The 22,640-nt window shown below is 45.0% G+C and overlaps 1 protein-coding gene across 3 annotated transcripts; it reads right to left on the reverse strand.

Annotated features, from left to right (window-relative positions):
• Nucleotides 1-193: 193 nt before the first annotated feature.
• LOC131266923 (profilin) lies at nucleotides 194-22,362 on the reverse strand. Of its 3 annotated transcripts, none has more exons than XM_058269614.1 (4): nucleotides 22,198-22,362; nucleotides 20,680-20,909; nucleotides 4,019-4,190; nucleotides 194-1,551 (listed from the first exon to the last, which is right to left on the reverse strand). In XM_058269614.1, exons 2-4 carry the CDS (start codon nucleotides 20,788-20,790, stop codon nucleotides 1,454-1,456), a joined length of 381 nt encoding a protein of 126 aa, XP_058125597.1. In that variant the 5' UTR covers nucleotides 20,791-20,909; nucleotides 22,198-22,362; the 3' UTR covers nucleotides 194-1,453. The 3 variants fall into 3 exon arrangements, with proteins under 3 accessions (XP_058125597.1, XP_058125598.1, XP_058125596.1); XM_058269615.1 differs by lacking the exon at nucleotides 22,198-22,362 and adding an exon at nucleotides 21,425-21,529; XM_058269613.1 differs by lacking the exon at nucleotides 22,198-22,362 and adding an exon at nucleotides 21,345-21,469.
• Nucleotides 22,363-22,640: the final 278 nt, after the last annotated feature.

Genomic DNA, 22,640 nt, shown 5'->3' on the forward strand with positions numbered 1-22,640 from the left:
ACTACTACACTGCACGACTCGGCTCTCTCTCTGATAGTGTTTAGTATGCGTATCTTAAGTGTGGCGAGTTAGCTTTTTTATATTGTTTTTTCTCTTTCTTCTGAAGGAAGGATGGAAAATTGGGTGGAAAACGGTTCCTTATTTGATTTCAGAGCCAACAAACAAACGAACAAACAAGCAGCAGTAGTAGCAGTAGAAGAAGAGTAAAAAGTGATAGTAATAGACGCAGAGATCACACAATGTTCCCAATTGAAACACGTGGCCGATGATAAAACACACACGTATCCTTCCAATAAATGTTCTTTCTTGAAATGGGGGGAGGCTGGTTTCATCTCACCTGAAGAGTTCACCGGAAAAAAACAATGACGAAAAATGCCAATTCACCACCACCCACCACCAAGAAACATCGGGTCGAAAGTGGGTTCCACAAAGCTGTTGTAGTAGCAGTAGTAGTTGCTGTTGTTCTTCTGTCTTCATCTCCATTATCAACTCTTTATTCAAGTGTGTTTCTAGTGTTTAAATTATAAAAAGCAGTATGAAAGTATTTTTTCAAGTGTTCTTGTTTTTATCTCATTTTTCTCGCTCTCTTTCTCTCTCTTACATACACTTCCTTCACCTTCCGGTCTTATCGTCTCCTTTTGCGGTGTGTTTTGTTAATCTTTCTTTTATCGCGCGAATCTCTTCTCCCTGTGCCTTTTCCTTGCCTTGCTGCTCTGCTGGTCATAGTTTAAACCACACGACACCACCCGCCGGAAAAGTGTGCCCGCCCGTTTGTGCTGGCCGGCCTTCCCCTTCCTCTGCCCGCGTTGGTTCGGCTCGAGTTCGATTATATATACGCTCATGGTAGGTGGGGTAATGTTCTAATGCTGCATGCATAGAGACCGCCACCACCACACCGGTCTATTTCGAACGTGCAGCGGGAGAAGAGAGCAGGGCGGACTTGGATGTGTGACTTATCCGTCTTGTAATTGGTGGTGTGGGGGGTTATTAGTTTTCGTTTTTCCTATACTCGGGTGCGCACATACGAGCGCATACACATACATACACACACGTACGCTATTAGTACTCACATTCAAGAAGAGGCGCACCCGAAATTACGTTCGGTCTCCGGTGGTCTCCACCAATATCTCTGTGCATCTCTGGTTCTCTGTCATTTTATTTCCTTCCATCACTCCTTGCTGCTTCCTCCTGTCCCATCCACCGGGCCACCCTGAACTCCCGGTGGGGTCGGTGGTTGCGGTCAGGCGTAGGCTTCCTTTTCCTTCACACGCACACATACACACACACACTCATCTTCAGGGCTGCTGCTCCTGCTACTGTTGCTGCTGCTGCTGCTCTTATCTCGTCAACTCTTCTTCCTCCTCCGACTCATCTCGGTTGCTCCTAGTAATCTTGCGTTCTTTTTTTGTTTGTTTTCTCAAATATCTCACGCCCGCGCGCCTTCCGCGGCCTTCTAATAACCACAGGTAATTAGATAATCGCCCAGCTTTTCCACTATGGATGCCGCCTGCTGAGGCTGCACGGGTTCCTCGTAGATGGAAACTATGACGGCTGCAGGGAGGGTTCGTGAATCCAAAAAGGTGATGGTGGTTCGCCGATGCAAATTCGATGCGATGACGGACGATCGAGGAGGACGTAGGGGAGCAGCACAACGCCATCGGGATGGTGGTAACGCGGGAGAAATAGAAACGAATAAAAAAAGAATGGAAAAAAGAAAAACATCCGTTATGAGTAATGCATTTCGATCAATAGGAAAAAAATAAGAGAATAAAATCGGAACAACACAGATGAAAGATGCGGGTAAAAGGTAAATATAAAATAGCGCAAACATGTGGCAGCAGCAACACCGATACCATTCAAAGAAGGGCATTAGGCATGATTTAGCCATGGTCTCTTCAGGTGGTGGAGAGAGAAGTCCACCAATCCCCAGCCGTCCAGTTTCATTTGGATCGCGAATTCCCATCACACATCTGCAAACACACACACACACACACACACTCCTTCTCCCCTTCTTCTTGCACTCTGCCGAGGATCACTCGGTGAGGACGAGAAATCGATAAAATAGAGAACATAAAAAACCGGTCTCCCGAGGAGTGATTGTGGCAGAAAAGAAAAAGTAGTGGACGAAGTTTGCCATAAAATCGACATTATAACCAGCGCAGCAGCATTCATTACCGCCGCCGTGGGGAAAAGACACGCGATCGATCGACTTGCGTCGATCTCACTGGTGTTGATGATGATGATGATGATGATGATGATGAAGAAACGGAAAATCAATACCAACCAACCGGTACTCGATTGCAATATGGCATCATCACCATCATCTTATCTTCGATTGATTGAAACAGGTATATTTTCCCCTCGTTTCTTAGATGTGAATGGGGCACATTGGGAAAAACAAGGGCCACAACAAAAGGCGCGGCAGGTTCATTTCTCTCTCTCTCTCTTTCTGGCGATAAAAGGATTGCTCCTGGATGTAACTGGAATCCGAGATGAGGCCGGTGTCTCTTTGCTCCAGAAGCCACAAAGAATATTAAACACGTGTCCGCTTCGTTAAAAGTTTCGTTCTCAGAAACAGAGTATGGATGTGGATGAGTTTCGTCCATTTGTCCATATCAAGTGCAAGAAAATAATCATGACTCGATAAAAAATGTACTAGACATTGGGTTATACGGACATGGAACTGAGTTGTTCTATATATTGTGAAATCCTTAGCCATAAAAAGAAAAGAAAATCATACAGACGTCCTTAAAGTCATAAGCCATAAAATGTATATCAACATTCCAAAAATGTATCTAAATCATTCTTCTTTTTCATATAAAAGAAAGTAGATATGTACGTCTCTTATCATCGGACCAAAAGGAAAGTATACGAGTCCAATCATCCGAGAACTCCTATCGAGAGTGCAATAAGCTCCTCAAATTAATTAATCATCATTTGCCACACACGGAAAACATACGGCATCGACACGCTATGCAAAACACAACTGCTACAGACATTAATCAAAACTAAACTTCGACCGGTCCGTGGGGTTGTTGCCACTCCAAATACCACACGTTCCTTCCTATGCCGGTCTTTTTCATAACAAACAAGGCAATCCACGCCACCTCAAGGCACGTGCACCAACAAATGCATTAATTGTGTTGGAAGAGTCTATTAGGTCGAGCCCCCGGGTATAAACCCGGAAACTTCCAAAGTCAAGCCGATCCAACAAAAACACCAGACAGACACATCGAGACAGACCTGTCTACTATTGCCCGTTTTCCTCGCCCGGCTAATCAAACCCAAACAACGCTACGGGGTTATTATAGACAGTATCCTTATCAGAGGCACGATCGGGCGGCGTGTGTGGTTGGTGTGTGTAATTGTGCAGTGGCACATATGGTGTTTATACGTTTCCGGAAACCTGGGAGGGCCTTACGGGCATATATTGTTGGTTGTAGGAATTGCAGCTTGTTGGAAGGTGCGCGTTAATTAACTTCCGACACCGGCACGATAACATGCAATTGCAGCAGATGACTCCAACCAACTTCAGGAGGCGACGAAGCCATGTTTCTCCAACAAATCGATACCCAATTGTCTGTTGCTTCTAATCGGACCTCTTGACAAAACCTTCCACATATTATTAGTTCCCGTGAAAGAGAAAGCTCTTCATCCAAATAGAAATGTTCTAGTGTTAGACATGTGTACAAACATATATCCACTGACCAAACGGAGAGCCTCCGCCTGGGGATACATATTTCGATTTTAGTCTAATAGTTTGCTCTATGCATCCACCACGTAGGTCGCTCCAGCGATAAGAACTCGCAATGGCTCGGGTCTACCATGAATGCAAAAAAGTCGATTCGAATAGAATGAAAGAGGAAATCGGATTCAAACAGCTTGGGAGGTTTGATACTTTGGTTGCTCGCTGCCACATATTACGAATGGTTCGTTAGTATTCTGGAACCTTAATGCATCCTTCTCCTTCAGTGAAGGATAGTAGACCGATGTGTTACGACTGGCCAGTTTTACTTACCCTGCTGGGTCTTCATACAGTGAACACCCGTTTTTCCCAATTTGGCACGGATGACTCGGTCGGTACCGGAGAGATAGATGTAACGCTGGCCCGCTAGTGTTACACCGCCGGATGTGAGCAGTTCGGTTTTGTCGAAGCCCTGTACGATTTTGGCCACTTCCTCTTTTGACACCTGCAAGGCAAGGGAGAGAAAATTGCACGTTAGATAAATTCAAGGATTTTATAATTATGACATAGTTAATTAAAATATTTAGACCACGTACTCCCTCCCTCCATCGTGTTCCGCTGCTACCATCAAAATTGATTGGCAACCAAACTGAGATACACATCACACGTATAATCCAAGTAAATGTCGAAGGTACAAAGTGTCAAAACCCTCTGTGAGCGAAAGGCCGTCATCAGGCACCTTCTTTATTTACTCTCATGTCTGTGCGACCTACATTTCTTGTGCCACTCCGGATACTCCCTCTACGAACGAATTGAATCGGCGCGCAACAAACATCCGGAGAAGTGTCAAGCTGTGTGGTGACCGGGTGTCTGTCAATCTCAACCGTAAGATGAGAACCTTCTCCTCTTCCTTTGCTCGAAATCCGTCACATGTTTTCCCTCTATGCAAATCATCCTCCACTGTCTCTAAATCGACGATCATGGTACAAATTTACCCACAACGATCGACTCCACCCACCCACCGTCTTAAATATCCTTTAAATTCGTTACTCCTGCCATGATTCTTGTGGCATTGACTTGTCTTAGCATTGGTCACACGGTTTTTCTTCTTCAGTTCAATGTGAGAAGTGTACCGTGGTGTTTGGATTGTTGACATAGTTTTAAAAATAGCTAAGCAAAGCCTCCCACATGGTTTGCTGATTATTAAAGTCAGACACTTTTGCAGAGAACCGGGTCGTCTGGCTAATTAAACAGCAGTAAAGAATACGAAGGTTTTGTAACCAGTTCACAAATAGAGACGAAATACGGGTATATTAAATGAGCTAGACATGGCAGATGGTAGAGAACTTAAATGACTACCTTCATTCTCAGTGTAATAGGGATTTCCCTGAGTAATGATATGGTGAATCACAAAAGATCACGTTTTATGGAGAACGTAAACATGTGAAAAACCAAATGTAAGATCAATTTTTAAACTCATTCTGTGATCCGTTGAAGATAGCACTCACGATCGTGTAAATACCACCGGATTATTCACACCGACCACGAAACTCGGAAACAACGTAAGAAAAACGCAAACTCCGGTAACTTAAGTGTGCATAACGGAGCGTAGCGTTGCGCATCGCTTTCCTCCTCTTCTCCTTCTAGGAGCGGTCGCCTTCATCCTTGCCCCTTAAAAACCATGACAAATCACATCGGATCATTTACATTTCTATCCACTCCGCACAACCCCACCACCACACATTTATCGTCGTAGTTACCATCGAATTAATGGCCATAGACACACATGTGTTTTGCATTGTTTTTGACACGGGTTTTACATGCCTATCGCTCCCCATTTTTCTAGTTGTGGGGAGGGAGATCACCCATCGCTAATTAATAAACACATTTTAACGCACAATTTATTAAGCCCTTCACAAGGACTGCGGGGTGTGTTAATTCGAGAAAACTTTGTGAGTTAAATACGGCACAGATTATGGGATTATTTCCAATGGAAGAAAACACGGTGTAATAGATTGTTTGAACAAGGTTTGTTAAGCAAATATGCTGCATGAAGAATGTGGCAGCCAAATGTTTCGAACGCCACTTTGCCAACTTTTCTTTTCTTTAACTCTCCAACAATTTACCGTATGGAGGTTGAGTATCAAATTCCACCCTCGAAATGGCCCCCACGGAGAGTCTCGAAACCACAATATATGTGTGGAAGTGGAGGTTTAATGAAAGAAATTTTATTTTTAACCACAACCAATTCCTTCTGATCTCCTGCTTCGTGGGGTAAAACATTGTCCTACTCGCAGTTTTGTCGTTTTATTCCCTTTCGCTTCAGCACGTCTCCTTGTGGACTAAATAATATTTTTAACTGCCGTCGAAATGTGCCCCCCATACGGAAAAAAATCATACACACAGGGCAGAGATAGATTGCGTAGGATAGATCGAGGCCAATGCCTCCTCGAAGGTGCGACTTTTCTTCCAAACTGCTCCCCCGTTCTCCCTGGCAAAGAACCTTCCGAGTAAATGATATCCTGAATGTCATTTTCCTCTAGGTTTCTCTGGAACTTGCTAGACTGTACAAAAGTCTTTTGACGAGAAAAAAGGCATTGGCTATGATTTATGGACTTGGTTTTTTTATTTGGACAACGACATCTTAAGCACAAAAAAATAAGAAAAGAATGAATCATTTATTTAAACAATATAATTGAACAAACTGAGTGATAAACTCGAATCGCAAAGCCGCAAGACCAACGTCACCAAACAACACATCGCAACGTGGATGTGCAAGATTCAGGAGGTCGTTCAAGGACACGACGGGAGAGCGAAGCGTTAGTAATGGAAAAGAAAGAATGTTCGCACCAATCAAACCCCATATTCCGGCAGACAACAACGACGCGCTACGCGCAGACAACGCGAAGAGGACACTGACGATGATGACGAGGACAAATCAGAAATCATCGCCAGGGAGAGACCGACCGCTGATTCGAGTGTGTCTCATCGTACGTAACAGAGTTTACATGATCAACAACGAACACACAACACAATTACGCACCAAACAGCATCAGGGCATAAGGCAGGTTTACGGTGTGTAGTCGCACAGAAGGGGAGACACGGGCACACATAAGCTCCACATATCCACAGGCTCCCCCCCACTAGCGGGGGGGTTATGGTAATCACTTTCACCTCATTCCGTATTCGGTCAACGGATATATGTATCTTTTCGCATTTATCTTTTTTACTTTTACTTTCATATCCTCGCGCACGTTCGCTCGTTCGGCTGGAGTGGTCCCGGAAAGGCGAACCCCGGTGTTGAGATTGTCCCGGCCATACTTACGCCATCAATTTTTGATCGTTGGTAGGGAAAACTCTTGAAGTTGTTTTTTTTTGTAAATTCTCACTGGTCCTATAACTCTCTCTATATAGAAGCCTTTTCCATAAAAGCTTCAAGGATAAAACATTTCCTATAGATAAGCATGGTTAATGAAATTCTCGCAGTATCATAGACATCCATTTCGATGAGACAGGTTGATTTTTCAAAATTCACTCCTAACCGGTTCAAAATCCCTTCCACCCCTTCTTTCCAAGACCGCCAGCCTACAGCCTACAACTCGGAGTAAGTCTCATATGTCTATATTTAGAATTGTTTACTTCATTCCCAGCATAGACCCCCACAGACACACACACACGTGTTCGGTGCTCTCAGAAGAAAAACCCCACATTAGTCGAAGCGAAACCTAACCTACGACATTCGGTTTGCTGCTTTTCTCCTCCTCCTGCTCCTTGTGTGAGGGGGGAGGGAAGGATTGGAGAGTCGACGACAAAATAGGATTTCTAACCAGATACATTTTTAAACGGATGGGACCGAATGTCGTCGCGGTTGAGAATGAATGCAACCAGACGAGAGGAGTTGGGCGAATGAAAAACACTCCCCAGGCCGTGGCGCGAGACGAACCAACTCCAAGTTGGCGTCGATGGCGGTCGTGGAAGATCGTGGAAAAAACGACCTCCTCCGCCGTTGATGACGAAGACGCCGACGACGAGAAGCTGCTGCTGCTTGTTGGTTCTGAATCATCAGAGATGTCGGGACTCGTAGCGACAACGTGCGGCGCGTGTTGCTGCCCAAATGAGGCGCTACCATATTATCCGCGACGCGATGATGGAGCGACGACTTACAATGACCGCCGCGGGATGGCGAATGGCATTTTTTACCTTTTAAGTCGAAACATTTTCCTACCATGAACACTAGAGAGTGCCCTCCTTAGGTACGAGCGCGCTCCAACCGAGTCATGAGTCCAGCTAGGAACCGGTGGTTATATAGCGGTCCTCAACACTTCGAGAGCGAAGTACCGTTGGCTGATCGATGCCCGAAACGGGTTGCCAACACATCGGCAAGCAGTAGTGACACATCGTTTAAGCCTATTTATGGGCTGCACAAAGCAAAGTGCACAGCAATCGATCGTGTACACAACACTCCAACCTAGAAAAGATCGTTCGTCAGCGATCGTCGTTCCTTTGGACACTCCGTGCGATCTCTCATCTCTCATAAGCACAATGTTGCACCAAAGTCCACGAACTCGGGAACCTGCCGCCTGCCTTCCTCTCCTCCACGCTGTGGGTTGGAAAGTGAAATTCAGAATAACTGCGAAGGCGCGCACTTCTAAAATTAGCGTCTCAATCGTCGACCGAGAGCAAATTTGGATGCATCGGTAGACCCCCTCCAACGAACGTAGAACCGGGGTGCTGGACGGACTAATTTGAGAAACCGTTGTGAAGGTCATACACCCTTCCGTAATTAGCACACCACTAGAAGAAGCATACCGGTGTTCGTGGGGAAGGAACGCCGCCACCCGAACGAGCCAAAAATGGGACATCAATCCACCACCACCACACCACCACCGTTCAACATCTCAACAACATCCCCTTACCCGCCCCGTTCCTTTGAGAGGCATTTGAGAAATGCAATAGACATTCCATTCCATCTTCGGTGACGAACGAAGAAGAACCATCGTAATGGGTGGTGGTGTGTCAACGAGCAACAAATTCCCAATGAGACAAGGTTTTGGGATGGTTTATTTGACTTTTTCGTTCGCACAATTCCATGTGAACTGATCTCTATTTTTATACCTTCCGTAAATAGAAAAGGCAAATAGTAACAAAAAATATCGCAATGCTAGATAATTTCTAATGCTAATTAGCTTCGTGTTCTTATCACTCTGTTCGCCCAATTGGGGTATAGTCCTCTCGGCGCAACCTCTACACGGGAGATGCCGACTAATTTTGGTAGGAATCATCTCCCCTGCAGCAAGAAAGCAAGATAAGAACAGCAAGGAAAATGAATGAAAACCAACTTAAGCCTAAAAAAAAGGTTAGAGAAGACCAGAAGAAACTCCCGCCTGCCGTGCATTGTGGAGGAACTGACTGACTGGCGAAACGAGGTTACCTCGCTAAACATATCCTCTCTCTCTCTTTGGGGTGTGCGTTTGCTAAATTTAAGCTGTAAGACTGCCAGCAACACCACGGTAAACGCGAAAGCCTCAAGTGCTTCACGGAGGGAGTCGCGAAGAAAAAAGACCAAAACGCACAAGATCACTAAGAGATCCCCCACCGGCGGCATGGCGTGTTCGGGTTGGGTTTCGGTTTGAGCAGCAACTCGTAAGTCGGAGGTAGGATATATTGGAGCGTAACGCACCAGGAGAAGGAGCTTCCGGAAGCGCAACCACCATTGACCATCGCGAGTAGACCTCCGTCCCACCCTTCCCCTCTTCATCGGACGTCGTCACCCAAAAGGTGGGCCCGTTTCACGATGATATCATATTCCGCTTTTCCCTCCCACTTCAAATGCGCTTTGCTTTCCCTTCGCGCACACAATTGCGCCTTGTCGTTCGAAGCGAAAGATATTCCAAACTTCAGCACACCATCCGATCTCCAGGTGGAGGAACTCGGCCTGAGCTCGGAAGAAAACGAGATGAAGATGATGCTGACGATTTGGCGGCGCACAGGAACCCGGGAGTGACGTACCGCCGCCCCGAAGTGAGGCCGTATCGTGTGGCCGTTCCGGGTAATTAAGTTCGATTTGGGCCAACGATTCCTACTGGCCGCACTGGAGAAAAGCTGGCACTGGGAGCGGGGCAGATGATGATTTTATTTTCTTACCACATCTCTCTTTGCTTTGCTTTTCTTTGCCATTGTAATGAAAATCTGCTCTAATCAATGGAACCACCCCACACCCCCCCGGGGGTAACAGTCACTCTCTCTGCTTGTGACCATTTGAAAAGCATGTGCGTTTAACCACGGAAAGCTTTTGGCCCGACAACACGGAAGAAAAGTCCGTTTAACCCCCGAAAACACGACAACGGACGATAAACTTTCCCTTGCACTTTAATATATTTTATTTACTTTAAATGTATATTTTCCCGAGAAAATGTCCGATACGTTAACTGGCGAGCTTGCCACCTTTTCCCCGTCTTTCTCATCCCTTTCTCTCCGTGCAATATAACCCCCAACCAACCCAAAAACCAGAAGACATCATATCTCAGCCGAACCCCCGAAAAAAAGGTTGGAATGCGGTGAAAGGGTTAACGAAAACCCCGGCTGTTTGAACTTTCCACCGGTTGGCGATGCGGTGAAATTAAATTGCAACATGAAAGCACACCACCCTCCTCTCTTCGCTCGATGACAGATTGGGCAAATAAACGGAATCATTACAGGTCAAAAATTAAATAAACCTGCCACCGTCGAAAAGGAACTTTCGGGAATCCGAAATCAACCAGAGTGAAAATATAAAGATAACTTCCTTTCACAGACGGCGGTAGGATTGACTAACAAATTAAATAATCGCTTTGGAAAAAACTCCACCGCAAAACATTTCCAACCACAAAGAGAAAAAGGTAGTGCGAAAATATTAATTATAATGCGTTTAAGTATCAATGTTGATTTAACCACATTTTTTCCATGGCCTCATTATAAGACCTCCGCTATCTTGCAGTGCGCGCAAAAAGACTAGATACTTTTCTTCTATGGCAACCGAGCTCGCAAAGGGGGTCCTCCGGGGGGGACTCTCCTCTCATCCATACGTTTTTTTTTCACACTGCCCAAAGATAACAGCACAACGACACGCACAGACAACAGGCCAGCCGCCAGTAGACTTAAGGTCCGGTTCAGGCCATCTTTGTTCCGCCATCATTTAATCAATTATCACGTCATTACCGCAACGAGCTGCCAGAAAGCTAGAGGAAACGGAAAAAAATCGAGGCAGGTCCACAGATAATCGACTGACAGCTGCAGCAAACTTGGAGCTCCCCTCCTGCCAGGGCCCATTTTTCCGACTCATTAGCGCAGGACAGAATAGGGCCACCACCACCACCTTTGGGGGGAGTGAAGAGTTAATGGAGAACGAGTGGGGCATGTCATGCTTAGGTAGTTCCAGAATCTATATACTCTTGTTATGTCTGTAGGAAGAATAAGTGTTGAAGAGGAATTCAGGAACTGAATTGTAGTGTAATAATTCCATGGTACCAAACCGAACAAAACAAATATGGTGGCTGTCGCTTGTTTTATCAATTTTTCAATCATGTAAATCATCTTGACATGCGTATCTGAGAAAATAAAATTGTTTCCTGGAAAAACCTGATGAATAAGTTGGATTTAGCTTATGACTACAACGTTTAAAAAATTCCAACTCACATACTCTAATCGAACAGGAATTTGGCGCGACTCACCAACCATATGATGAGCAATGCTTCTCTAATTAACACAAGCTTATGCTTGAAGGGATGACTAACCAGAGGAAGTCACTATTATTTTTTTCTCTTCTTAGTCCTTGCCTTCTCCTGTCGATTACGTCATTCTGTATTTTAAGCCAAATTCGTTATATCCCGGTACGGTGTTGTAGCAGTCCCAGCTGACATCGAAAAACCGAGCTTACTCTTGCTAAACCTCCGCACTCCGATAGCGAAATCCCACCGCCACCGCGAACCCACGGACATAGGACTTTAATCCACCCTCGTCACAACGCGTGACGACCCTCGTCTGGTGGTGCCAAGTTGAGAGTGAAAAGCCGGCACGTCGCCACCTTCTACTACGCGAGGGCGATTGAACCCGCCTAGAGCTACAACGAGTTAGACACAAGATGTTCTAAAAATAATCCGCAAGTAAGACGAAGACGCCCCCTCGGTCGCAAACGCGGAAGTCGAGAGCAGCCACTGGCACAATCAATCAGTCATCGATCGTTGATCTTTTCGGTACGGTGAGAAAAGTAACAACGCGAAGCGGCAACTGACGAAAGGGTGGAAGGTGGGCCTGCTGTTAAAGCGTTTCAGGTCTCAGGTTACACTGGGAAGTTTCGACAGGCACGCGTCTACGGTGGCATTTAATTTAAGAAATTTTTTATTTCGTTTTCGCTTTCGAAAAAGTTATATCATCGAAATTCGTATTCGATTTCTAATACCCTTTAGTATTAATTGACAAATAATACTCTGCTCTTATCACACATTATCCTGTTAAATTAATAACGGTAATCATGTAAAACCACCATTTCCCCACACAGGTTATCGTGCAATCCGCATTCCTTTGATGAGAGAACTTCAATCATCATTGTCCGAGCCATCGGCAACGAAACACACCGGAAAAGGCAATCGGATATTAACTCGCTGAGTTGGCGCGTTTCGATACCTTTTATACATATCGACTCTTTTTTTCCCAAAGCAAGTGCAACAACAGAGAGAAGAAAACTGCAACGAAATAAAGACGGCTCGGCCCCTCCACGTTGCGGGCGACCGGTAGGAGTGTTAGTGGCGCGGTGGATAGCAACAAAATGCGCCGATTGCAACTGCACCGCTGCGCTGCAATCGCCTCGCTGTGTGACGCGGCACGCGCACATTCAGAAACAGACACGTCAAGTCCAGACCAGGTATCGGAGGAGGGACCGTCGCTCCATCTCTCTTTCACTGTCTCTCGTTCTGTGCTTTGTCACCACCAACACCTTTCTACTCTTCCGAGGCAGGGCGCGGTCCTGGTCCGAGAAACTTACACCACCACCGTGTCTCTCTCGTCTGGCAGGTTCGAGGGTTTAAAATAAACGTTTTTAAGCAGCACTGCTTCCCTTCCCGTGCCAGGCATCTTGGACTCCAGACTCTCCCGGAGGACCGAGCCAACACCGGTCCAACCAGTTCGGTGGAGACGATAAAAGTTATGGAGAAAAAATATCGTATCCTGTACTGTCTGTGTTTCTGACTTCCCAATACCCAAAAAGTGCGTCCGGGTTCTGTTTGATACTCCTCTCCATTTTCCACAATGTGCAGTAGAGAACCCACACCCTGCGCTTGCAAACCTTCGAATCACGCATCCTGCATGGATCCGGTAACACAGTAGAACCCTAATGAATTGGGGCTACAGGTCGATACCAGGTTTTATCACAGCAAGTCCATCGAGTTCGTCGAGATAAAATCAACTTCTTTGAACAGGTTTAACAAGAACAGAGATAGCCTTATCAGGTTGCTGATTGTAGAGGGCATGGTTCGCGCTTTCCTAAACATTACTCACATGGGCAAAGCATAAATCCTTGATATTAATAAAGTTTTTGCTTTTCACCGGCGACTACATTCCAATATCTATCCTTGTCGCTGCATTAGCAGGCACAGTCCAGTCAGTCCAGAGGCAGTTTATTAATTCAAACAATTTTTGTAGCCGACGCTACAAAATGCGGGAACCCGAAACCAGCGGCAAGGTCAACCGACCACACATTTATTTAGCGCCCATCCCCGGCCCTCAATGGTTTAGTAGTTGCAAACACATACACGATTTTCAGGGGGTGCTAATGGCTCCACAAAAGTGGTTATGCACGGTAATTTTCTTCCTACCCCTTGTCTAAAAGGGAAACCGGTCAATAGTGCCTCGACCATCCATCCATCCACCAGCGTAAAAACGAAACAGTGACCGGTGAGACTCCGGCCACCCATTAGCCAAACCTAGTCAACCAAGAAGACCGGCCACATCCACTGGATGCGCGGATGAGCGAACGACACGCGCAGCAAAACCGTCGTCTGTCTGTGTGTGGCTGTGTGTTGGCATTCCTTCTGTAATTATTCAAACAATTCATGGCACATTATTAATGCGAATTGATCAAGATCATCATCATTACACAAGTACCAACGCTTTTATAATCACGACCATCACGTGTCACGGCCTCCGGGGTTCAGTTTATCTAAGAAAGTCAGCCTCTTCCTTTTCTTCCTTCTCCGCACAGTCGAATGGAGCAGAGGCAGCAGAGGTTCGATAAAGATATGCATACATACATCTTTATTAAAATTACGAACACGCGACACCTCAGAGTAACACGTTGTCGTCTGGTGTGGAAAAAACAAATCGAACATGCCCTGTAGGTCTTCTATTTACTTTTGATTTATCTTTGGGTTACTCTACGGCCTTTGCCAAAATGCTGCTATTGCAGACACGAGGAATGAATACGAAAATTTAAGGACTAACCTTCAAAACTTACCCAAAGGGAGAGGGCAAGAGAGAGAAGCCTAGATGCCAGACAATGCCCAGTGGTATGGTATGCCTGTCGAGACTAACCAATCATTCCCTGCCTTTTATCACCTCCCGGGCACGTCGACGACTCAATCAAGGACGGTTCAAGAACAAACGCTTCACGCCAAGATGATAAATAAACTTTCGCTTTTGCTACTGCATATGAATACAAAAGGGTTGCTAAAGTAAATACCCCCACAATACTGCCGTAACGTATTAAACTTGACGTCCTTTACGGCATAAAAGCAATTCCTTGCAGAAAGAGGGACCCGCTACATTCTTGCCAAGTGTTTAGTGACAATGATAGGCTAATAGTCTATGATGAAGGAGTTCGCTCGTGGTGTTGTTCGGAACAGGCGCGACTTAACCTCGAACCTTACAATTCCTGCGAGGAATGTGAAGTCTTGAGAGTGGATAGTGTTTTTGAATGCAGCGATACTAGCATGAGTAGTATGTGCGATAGCGAGCCTATAACCTTTAGGGCACTGTACCAGCACTTGATACCTAAAGTGCCTTCTCGACACAACGCACACACACACACTAAACCAGCGTTGGTATCAGCATGTCGTATGTTACTAAATGCCACAACTGCATGGCCGCGGCGATGTAGTTCAGCGCTGTTGTTATTGTGCTTAGTTTTCCGTTTTCCCAACCACCAACCCCACACTTTCCTCGTGCCACGAGCAACAAGTTCACACAAAGTCTCCAACGTTTATCAATTACACGCGGCACCAAACCAGGCCCCGCTGGTGGTATCACCCCCTGAAGCCTTTCTTCGCTCTTACCCTTACTGTTACATTTGTACAGCTGATATGCACTGGGACGACAATTGAGAGGCCCACATCGCTACCGACTTGTTGTCTGCATTAGTCCCTTCCTTTTCATTGAGAAAAAGTCGTCCACAGGTCCACCAAGCGACGAGAGGCCGCTGCTCCCGCTGCTATAGCCCGACCTTGCCCAAGGGTAATTGGATTTCCTGCGAAATGTAGAACCGTCGGGTGGCTGCTTACGTTACTACTCCTGCCTGCTGACTCTGCTGGGTATCCAAGTTCTGGTAGGTGGCTAACAAAGTGTTGGTAAGCAATCTAGTTTACTTTTACAAGTAGACACGCAGACCATGACCGCTGGCACAAAGCATCGAATCCATACTAGAGGTATCGTCGGCCATTCGACTCAGCTGTTCCATTTAAGCTTACTCAAGATCACATTAGCTAGGAGGCGTTGTTCCTGGACGTCCTGGACCGAGCAGAACCTCGACACCCGCGTTGGTGATGGTTTCCATTCACCAGCGTCTAGGTCGCGGTCATGGCCAAACGACTAAATCTGAACACGCGATCCAAGAGCACCTTCTGTCCCCGGACCGGCCAGGCCTATTCTTCGACGAGAAGCATCGAAAACGGAACTTGGGGGGTTGTTTCTGGCGAGACATAAACTTCCCCGCCCCAACTACCCCAAATAAAATCCTACGGGGAATTGAGTTTGGCTTTTAGGACTTGTACCCGGTGGAATCAGCACACAAACACATGCGAGCAGACGGAAAAAAGGTGACCCCACCTTCACGGGGTGAAGACCTTCACCTACTACCCGGCGTCACACGATGCGTCATGTTCGACGTTCGACTTGTCTACCTTCGCTATCTCCGTCACCGCACGCCACGTGGCTTGGACAATACGTGAAGGTAAGTCAAAGTTTGCAAACTGCAATAACCAACCGTCGCTTGTTTCTGGTTGGACGTGCCTTTGCATCTGAAGGGCAGCGGAGAGCCTCGATCAACAGTTGGCTATAACTCAGCACCGGTGGACCGGGACATTATTGCCCCGCCGAGCAGAACACTCCGATAGTCAAAGAGGTACAAACTTGTGTGAATCATTCTTAACTACATTCTTCTGCCTTCAATTAATTAGCTAAAGAAGACGCTAGAGACACACCTCATCGATTCCGATCAATCAATAGCACCGTTTAGTTGAAGACTTTGCTATCACTGGGTCGTAAAATTTAATGTCCAATGATACGGGGTTCGCTCACCGACACGTAATATCTATAAAGCTTCCCGGCAGTAAGGGGATGAATGATTCATGATATTCGAAGGCTAAGAGTCACTTCATATTTAGGAAGAAAAAATGTTCACGCACTAATGCCGCAACGTCTTCAAAGAGATGCTTGCTGGCTAAGGTTGATATAGAAAAACAAAAACTTTCTATGATGTACGATAAAATACCTCATACATAAACCATTAAACTATTAAATCCAACCCTTTGGAGACCCATGGAAACTGTAACCAGCAAAGGAGGAAGAGAAGGAGAGACGGAGACAGATTGTTATAACGGATTATTGGTGGAAGGTAGCGTTCGCTTTCGTTGAAACATTTATGAACCCTTCCTGCCTACCTAGCACCGTACCATATTTTGCTGATCAAAAGTCAAACCCTCGAGGTCTCCCCAATTTCACTCCGTTTTTTCCCCCTTATCGTTTTGTGGAGAGCTGGAATCGAAAAAAAAATGACGGCCCCAAAATGAAACCTCTTCGAACTTTGGAAGGTAACCTTTTGAAGCCACTGCGCGCACGGACACGGACGACAACATGGGGCGAGACGAAAAAAAAAGGCACTCGCCTGTGGGTTTCTTCCGATGCCTTTCTTCGACATCTTGCGCACTGACACATCATAGTTTTCACGGAGCGTAAACTTTCTCTTTCCCTTTTCCATCCGTATCGCCGTCTGGTCAATCCGGATCCTGCTCGGACGTTCCGTTCGACGTCTTCCGATTCGGATAGCAATGGCGCCGCATGCATCATCATGAAGGTGAAGGTTTGGTTCCCCCGAAATTGGTATGAGTGACCTATCGGATCGAAGCCTTTTTCCGAGCGCTCGAGAGATCCGGTTTGCGTCCGACGTCGAACAGGTTAGAGGACTTAACAGGACAGGACTTAAGGCCTCATCCCTCAAATTCGAGCAAACTCCACCACAACGCTTAGCAAAACATCTATTTTGTGTGCGACAAAGCTGATATGTTCAAAAAACAAATTTCTTAAGTAAACAAGCAAATAACAGCTGCCCAAATTGTTATAGTAAAACGATACAGTACCAACACCGTGCTGGTGAAGGGGGACAACAGAGGATCGATTATGCTCAAATTGTAGAACTATAAGCGAGCGAACGCCGTTACTCACTTCCCAAATATATGCTTTACGCTGAAATTCATTCACCAAAGGAAAACACATTTTCCGGTCTTTGCGTTGCCTCATTTAGCATAGTGCACACTCATTCCTAACGACCCTCAGAGGCAAACTTGGTCATAGAAGGGTATACAGATGTTGCTATCGTTTTATTCATAATATCACAACCAAGAGCTGTGTGTTCCTTTTCTACATGTTGTGTACCATATGTTGGCAGGCAGTTTGCATCATGAAACAAGAATGGCGTACAAATAGACGACCGAAAGCTAGAAAGATAAGTTTATCGATCGTTTTGCCGACACAACCATTTTCTATCGCTTTGAGTTTTTCTTTGAGGTTCTTACAAAAATCTTAACATTTTGTCGCAGATTTCCTCTGCTCCAAGCATGGGTCTTTGGCTCAAAAGTTGGGCGAATTTGCAAAAGTTAGTCTTCTTTTCTTGCACACTCCAAATGTACCGTCGAGGTCTGATGCTTTCCAAACTTACAAGCAGGCTGCTTCCTCCCTCGCACGGTAATCGATTTTCGATCAAAGTTTCAATAATAACCTTTCAAATTTGTTTCTCATTTTTTACCGCAGCAGTTATTCTTCTTACTAAATGAGGGTAAGAAAAAAATGAAAAAAATAACATCCAGAATGTGTAGATCTGTGAGTGTGTGTGGGAAAATACCTTCGGTTTCCAAACTATTTTCCATTCGTACAATCATCCCCCAACCAAAGATACATACTCTGGCAGACCCACTCTGACTAGACCGGCAAAAGATCGAAGCCAAGAGGAGAGGCTCGCGAAGACCTAAACCAACAAACAATAACTTCACTTGGAAGCTGAACCTGGATTTGCTCTTTCGTCCAAGTCATTCGATAGAAGTTGCTCCATTCCAGAGTGTATCGGAACGATGGCAGGCAAAGAAGGAAAAGGGATGATGCGCCAAGAAAAGAGGAAATAAATTTGCTCGCCATATGTTAAAACTCATTTAATCGCACAAAGATGTTTCAACATCCCGCGAAGAAAGAAGAGCAACAGCAGGATTGGGATAAGAAACGCTATCCGCTACCGAAGAGGATCTTCTTTTCAACTCTCCTTCAAATCCCCTTGTTCGTATTCTTTGGCCCCAGCGATTCTTTATCCCACTTATTCGCACCAAACCATCCACCAGAGTTCTCGATTCCCTGTGGGCTTAGGCAACACTTCAAAAGGAGCACACTTTTAGGCGTAATGAACAGTTACGCGTGGGGGATAACCATCCAACCTCGTTTACTTTTGCATGTTAACTCCTTCCTTTCGCTTCCTGTGGCTCATGCTCGTCGCATCGTTGAGAGACGTTGAAATTCCATCGAGCGAGCATGTTTCGATGCACCCGCCGAAAGAGAATAGGAAGATGGTTCCTTGTCCATAGCTAGAAGAATACAGTTTCGCTAAGTCATTTCGGTCCTAATACAATTTTGCATAAGTTTTCACCATCTCTACACAATCTACACCGTCCTTTGCACTGCTAGAGCATACCAATCGATGATTATAATTCTTTGTGCAGTCCTTTCCGAATTGCTCATGGTTCACTTTGATAGTACGTTAAGAAAAGCGAAGGTGATTATTCTAGCAGAATTCATAATCATAAGCGAATAAGAGGACCCAGTATATTTAATTCATTATTCCAAAGTCATGTTGGTTGTAGTTTTATCGAGGTCGTCATAAATCGTTTTATCGTTTTACGAGATCGTGAACAGAAAATTAGGTAAATATGGTCTAGGGCGACAATAGTCCAAATAATCAGGGACTGATTAGTTTTAACAAATCCACCGTTATTTGGTACTAAGGATATACCGTTTCATCATGCTCATCAGCAATGAAAGAAGACGATATTCAGTGATTTTAAACTGTCGTTAAAATCAAATACCTAAACAAGGTGTGGTTTGGTTCGTCTGTTTTGCTCACCCGTTATAAACATTTCCGCTTTCACTCATGCCTATTTGTTAGAAAAACTGGTTCATAAAATCGGCACAGACAGGCTGCATATTTGAAGATGATAGATTTCTAACGAGATGTAATTTAGATAACATCGTCGTCATAAAAGAAGCTTTCCCACGCTTTGCTTTGAAAGATATTTTTTTAAATTTCCAATGTTTGGCGACTTTTCTTTCCTGCACGTAGTAGAAAATCGTTTTACAATAAATAATAAATCCAGAGAAAATTATTTTAGAAAATTCGTTCCAGATCACATTTTTGACTGCTGAATCAATCAAGAAAAAAATACTGAAAAAATGAACTGGTGTCAGATAAGGAATAATATAAATTTTTCAACAGCTCAGTTTTGAATCAACAAAACAAAATAAATGCATGACGAATAAAATGATGAGTCACCGCGTACCAAGTTTCACGATTCCACCCTATCCACAACGCTAGCCTAGCAGAGTCACGCATCGGTGGAAGATCCGGATTCAAAGAACAATTTCTGTTATCACAATTTCTAGCAAAACAAAACGTTATCCTTTCATTTAGCAAAAACGAAATTATTGCAAAAGATTAAGGAAGTCAAACTGAACTGTCAGCGATTGCAACTAAACTGTCAAAATAGCCGCCGCACTCGATATCTACGTACCTTGAACGGGATGTACCAATTTTGTTCTAAAACGAAGTGGTGTTGGTGATTCGCCGATCGCTACACCAACACTTCCGCAAATCATGCAAGAACGCACAGTTGTGTGCGTCTCGGATATTCAACACAAACAAAGAAGGAAAAAATCACTGGGAACGCCATTTTGAAAATCGATTCGATGAGCCGGCAAAAGTTGATGCCTTTTCTCATTGCTCATTGCACGATGCAGTAAAAAATTTAAACTTATTCTATTAACATTGTTCCCTAGTACTACATTTTCTTTTTAGTACGAAAATTCACATGATGTATGCTCATTGCTGTTGGTGCTCACGGGTCGTTTTACAATTTTATCGTTTCAATTATTCGCACTCTATAGAAGTTGAAACGCAATGGTTTTAACATCATTTTGCTAAATTCGAAAGTCCAACATTTGAAGAAAATTGACCGTTTCAACGGTGCGGCGGTCACACCCCAAACTTGCACACACTTTTTGCATAGGTCGTCTCTTTTGCTCCCCTCAAATCATATTACATCTTCCTATCGAAGCTGACTCACTCGCTCTCCCCCAACCTTATGCGTTGAAAAAATAACGCCGGCATGTTTCCTATCCATCTGTCTAACGAATGGCTACAAGAAACATTTAATTGAACAGTCGTTCTGGAAAAGACCGAACAACCCCGGCAAAGCGCACATAAACTGATAACTTACCTCAAATCCTTCCGATTTAGCCCAAACGCCTCCGTCGTGCCCTGCGATAGCGGCTTTGGACACGCACTGGGAAGCAAGAAGCTGATTGTCGACGTAATCCTGCCAGCTCATTTTTGTGTGTTATAAATCTCGCTGTTACTACGATGTGTGTTCGTTGCTGCTGCTGCTGCTGCTTCCGGCTTCCGGGGGCACTTTCCTGTTTAAAAGCTTTATCGCGCTACTTCCGTTCTCTGTTACACGAGACGACCGGAGAGCAAAGAGAAAAAGAAGACACGAGAACGAGGGGAATGGGACGATTAATATCCTGTAAACTGTTCGCAATCGAAAGGATGCGAAGGAGTGGATTTGCACACGCAACGGTTCTGGTCAACTAGTAAATGACAAGTATTGGCAATCGGGGCGACTTGGATCACACAACAAGCAAACAAATCAGTAGTAAGGCTGCTTCGATAGTTATCACATGGGAAATGTCAATCATTCAGAAGAAGTCTACACGTAGCGATAAAACCGATTTGCGTTTGCTGTGCTGCAAAATTGCTGCACCGAATGTCCCGAACGATGTGGGAGACACGCGGTTTAAGAACGATATCGCGCTGGTTCACGTCCGCTAGCAAAACTGTTGGAGTTTCCCAATTTCTTCTGCCTTTCTGTCCTTTCCCACTCACCGTATACCGCAAATGCGAAAATACAAAACGAGTGAATTTAAATTAAATCCAAGTAAGCGGTACTACTTTTTACGACGCACCCGAGACCAGGAATCGAACTGTCCGCTCAACGACAAGGATCACTCGCTACTAGCGCTGTAGTGTCGAGGGTTTCGGATGTGCACCGTCGATTCCTTCCGCACACACATACTACTTTTCGACCATTTCCATTTTCGCAGCAGCAGCGCACACGAACACTACTCTCGAGACAATACACACGGCGCACATGCTTGTACCAGTGGTAGCTCTTATTCGCGGACACTTCGGCCGTTCCAAAACCGGCAACTGCTGCTTGCAGTCGTACAAATTAGTACAGTAAAAATTTAACACTACGCACCGCACTAATGCTGGCCTCCCGAGGTCCTGTCCATTGTACCTACATTCCGTTGCCTCGGTAGTTGCTACCAAATTCGACGGATCCTTGTTCTTGTTATTATATCTCATCTTCTCTTCTACGATCGATCGATTCACCACCCTTGCACCAACACCGACAAGCTTTCAGAACACAAAGGTCCAACGCATATTGCAGACATTGAATTGACGTTAAACGAGAATTGAACACGTTGGAAGTTTGAATTTTGCGTACATGCCAAATGCAACGAATGCTACAATTTTCCAATCTAAATGTAAAACTCAACTAACTTTAACGGACAATCGGATTTATGGGGGTTGGAGAGACCGGTAAGGGAGACTGACAATGCAATGTAAGTTTTCCGGAAACAGGGGGGAGAGAAACAAGGGATTCTTGCACTTTCCAAGTACGACTATGCATTATTCACTGTAGTAAGGATAGTAAAGTAAGAAATATATGCACCTTCAGAGAAGCAGAATTCACAATCCGGAGCGCACGTAACAAGGGAGGATAGATGGTATCTTTCAGCGAGATTGCTTGCTCCTCGATGGCACAAGAATGGTAGCTGAACGGGATGTGCGGCTGTACGGCACGACGAAGAAACTACGAAAGACCGATCACCGTCGACGTCTGGAATACAACTGACAATTCAGGATAAATTGAAAGAAATAGTGCTGACAGACTCCCTCAGGGAGTTGCGAAGACCCCAAGATTCAATCCCTAGACGGATTCCAAAGATTCGAAACCCAATTGACGGACTCTAAAGATTTGATTCGGATTGGACTCAAATCAGACTTGATTTGTTTAGGACTTGATTCGCTCCGAAACTGTTTGAATTTGATGTGTGTGCAATTAGTCATGTTTCGTACACACGGGCATTTTTTTATTACGGAAAAAGCGAGTAA

The sequence above is a fragment of the Anopheles coustani genome, chromosome 2 (assembly GCF_943734705.1).
Source record: "Anopheles coustani chromosome 2, idAnoCousDA_361_x.2, whole genome shotgun sequence".
Taxonomy (NCBI): Eukaryota; Metazoa; Arthropoda; class Insecta; order Diptera; family Culicidae; genus Anopheles; species Anopheles coustani.

Excerpts from the sequence above, each read along its gene's own strand:
- LOC131266923 (XM_058269614.1), bottom strand. The coding sequence starts at position 20,790 with ATGAGCTGGCAGGATTACGTCGACAATCAGCTTCTTGCTTCCCAGTGC. Across the intron at positions 4,191-20,679 it reads CTAAATCGGAAGGATTTGAG|GTGTCAAAAGAGGAAGTGGC; the intron begins GTAAGTTATCAG and ends CTTGCCTTGCAG. Across the intron at positions 1,552-4,018 it reads CTGTATGAAGACCCAGCAGG|CCGTCATAGTTTCCATCTAC; the intron begins GTAAGTAAAACT and ends CCCTCCCTGCAG.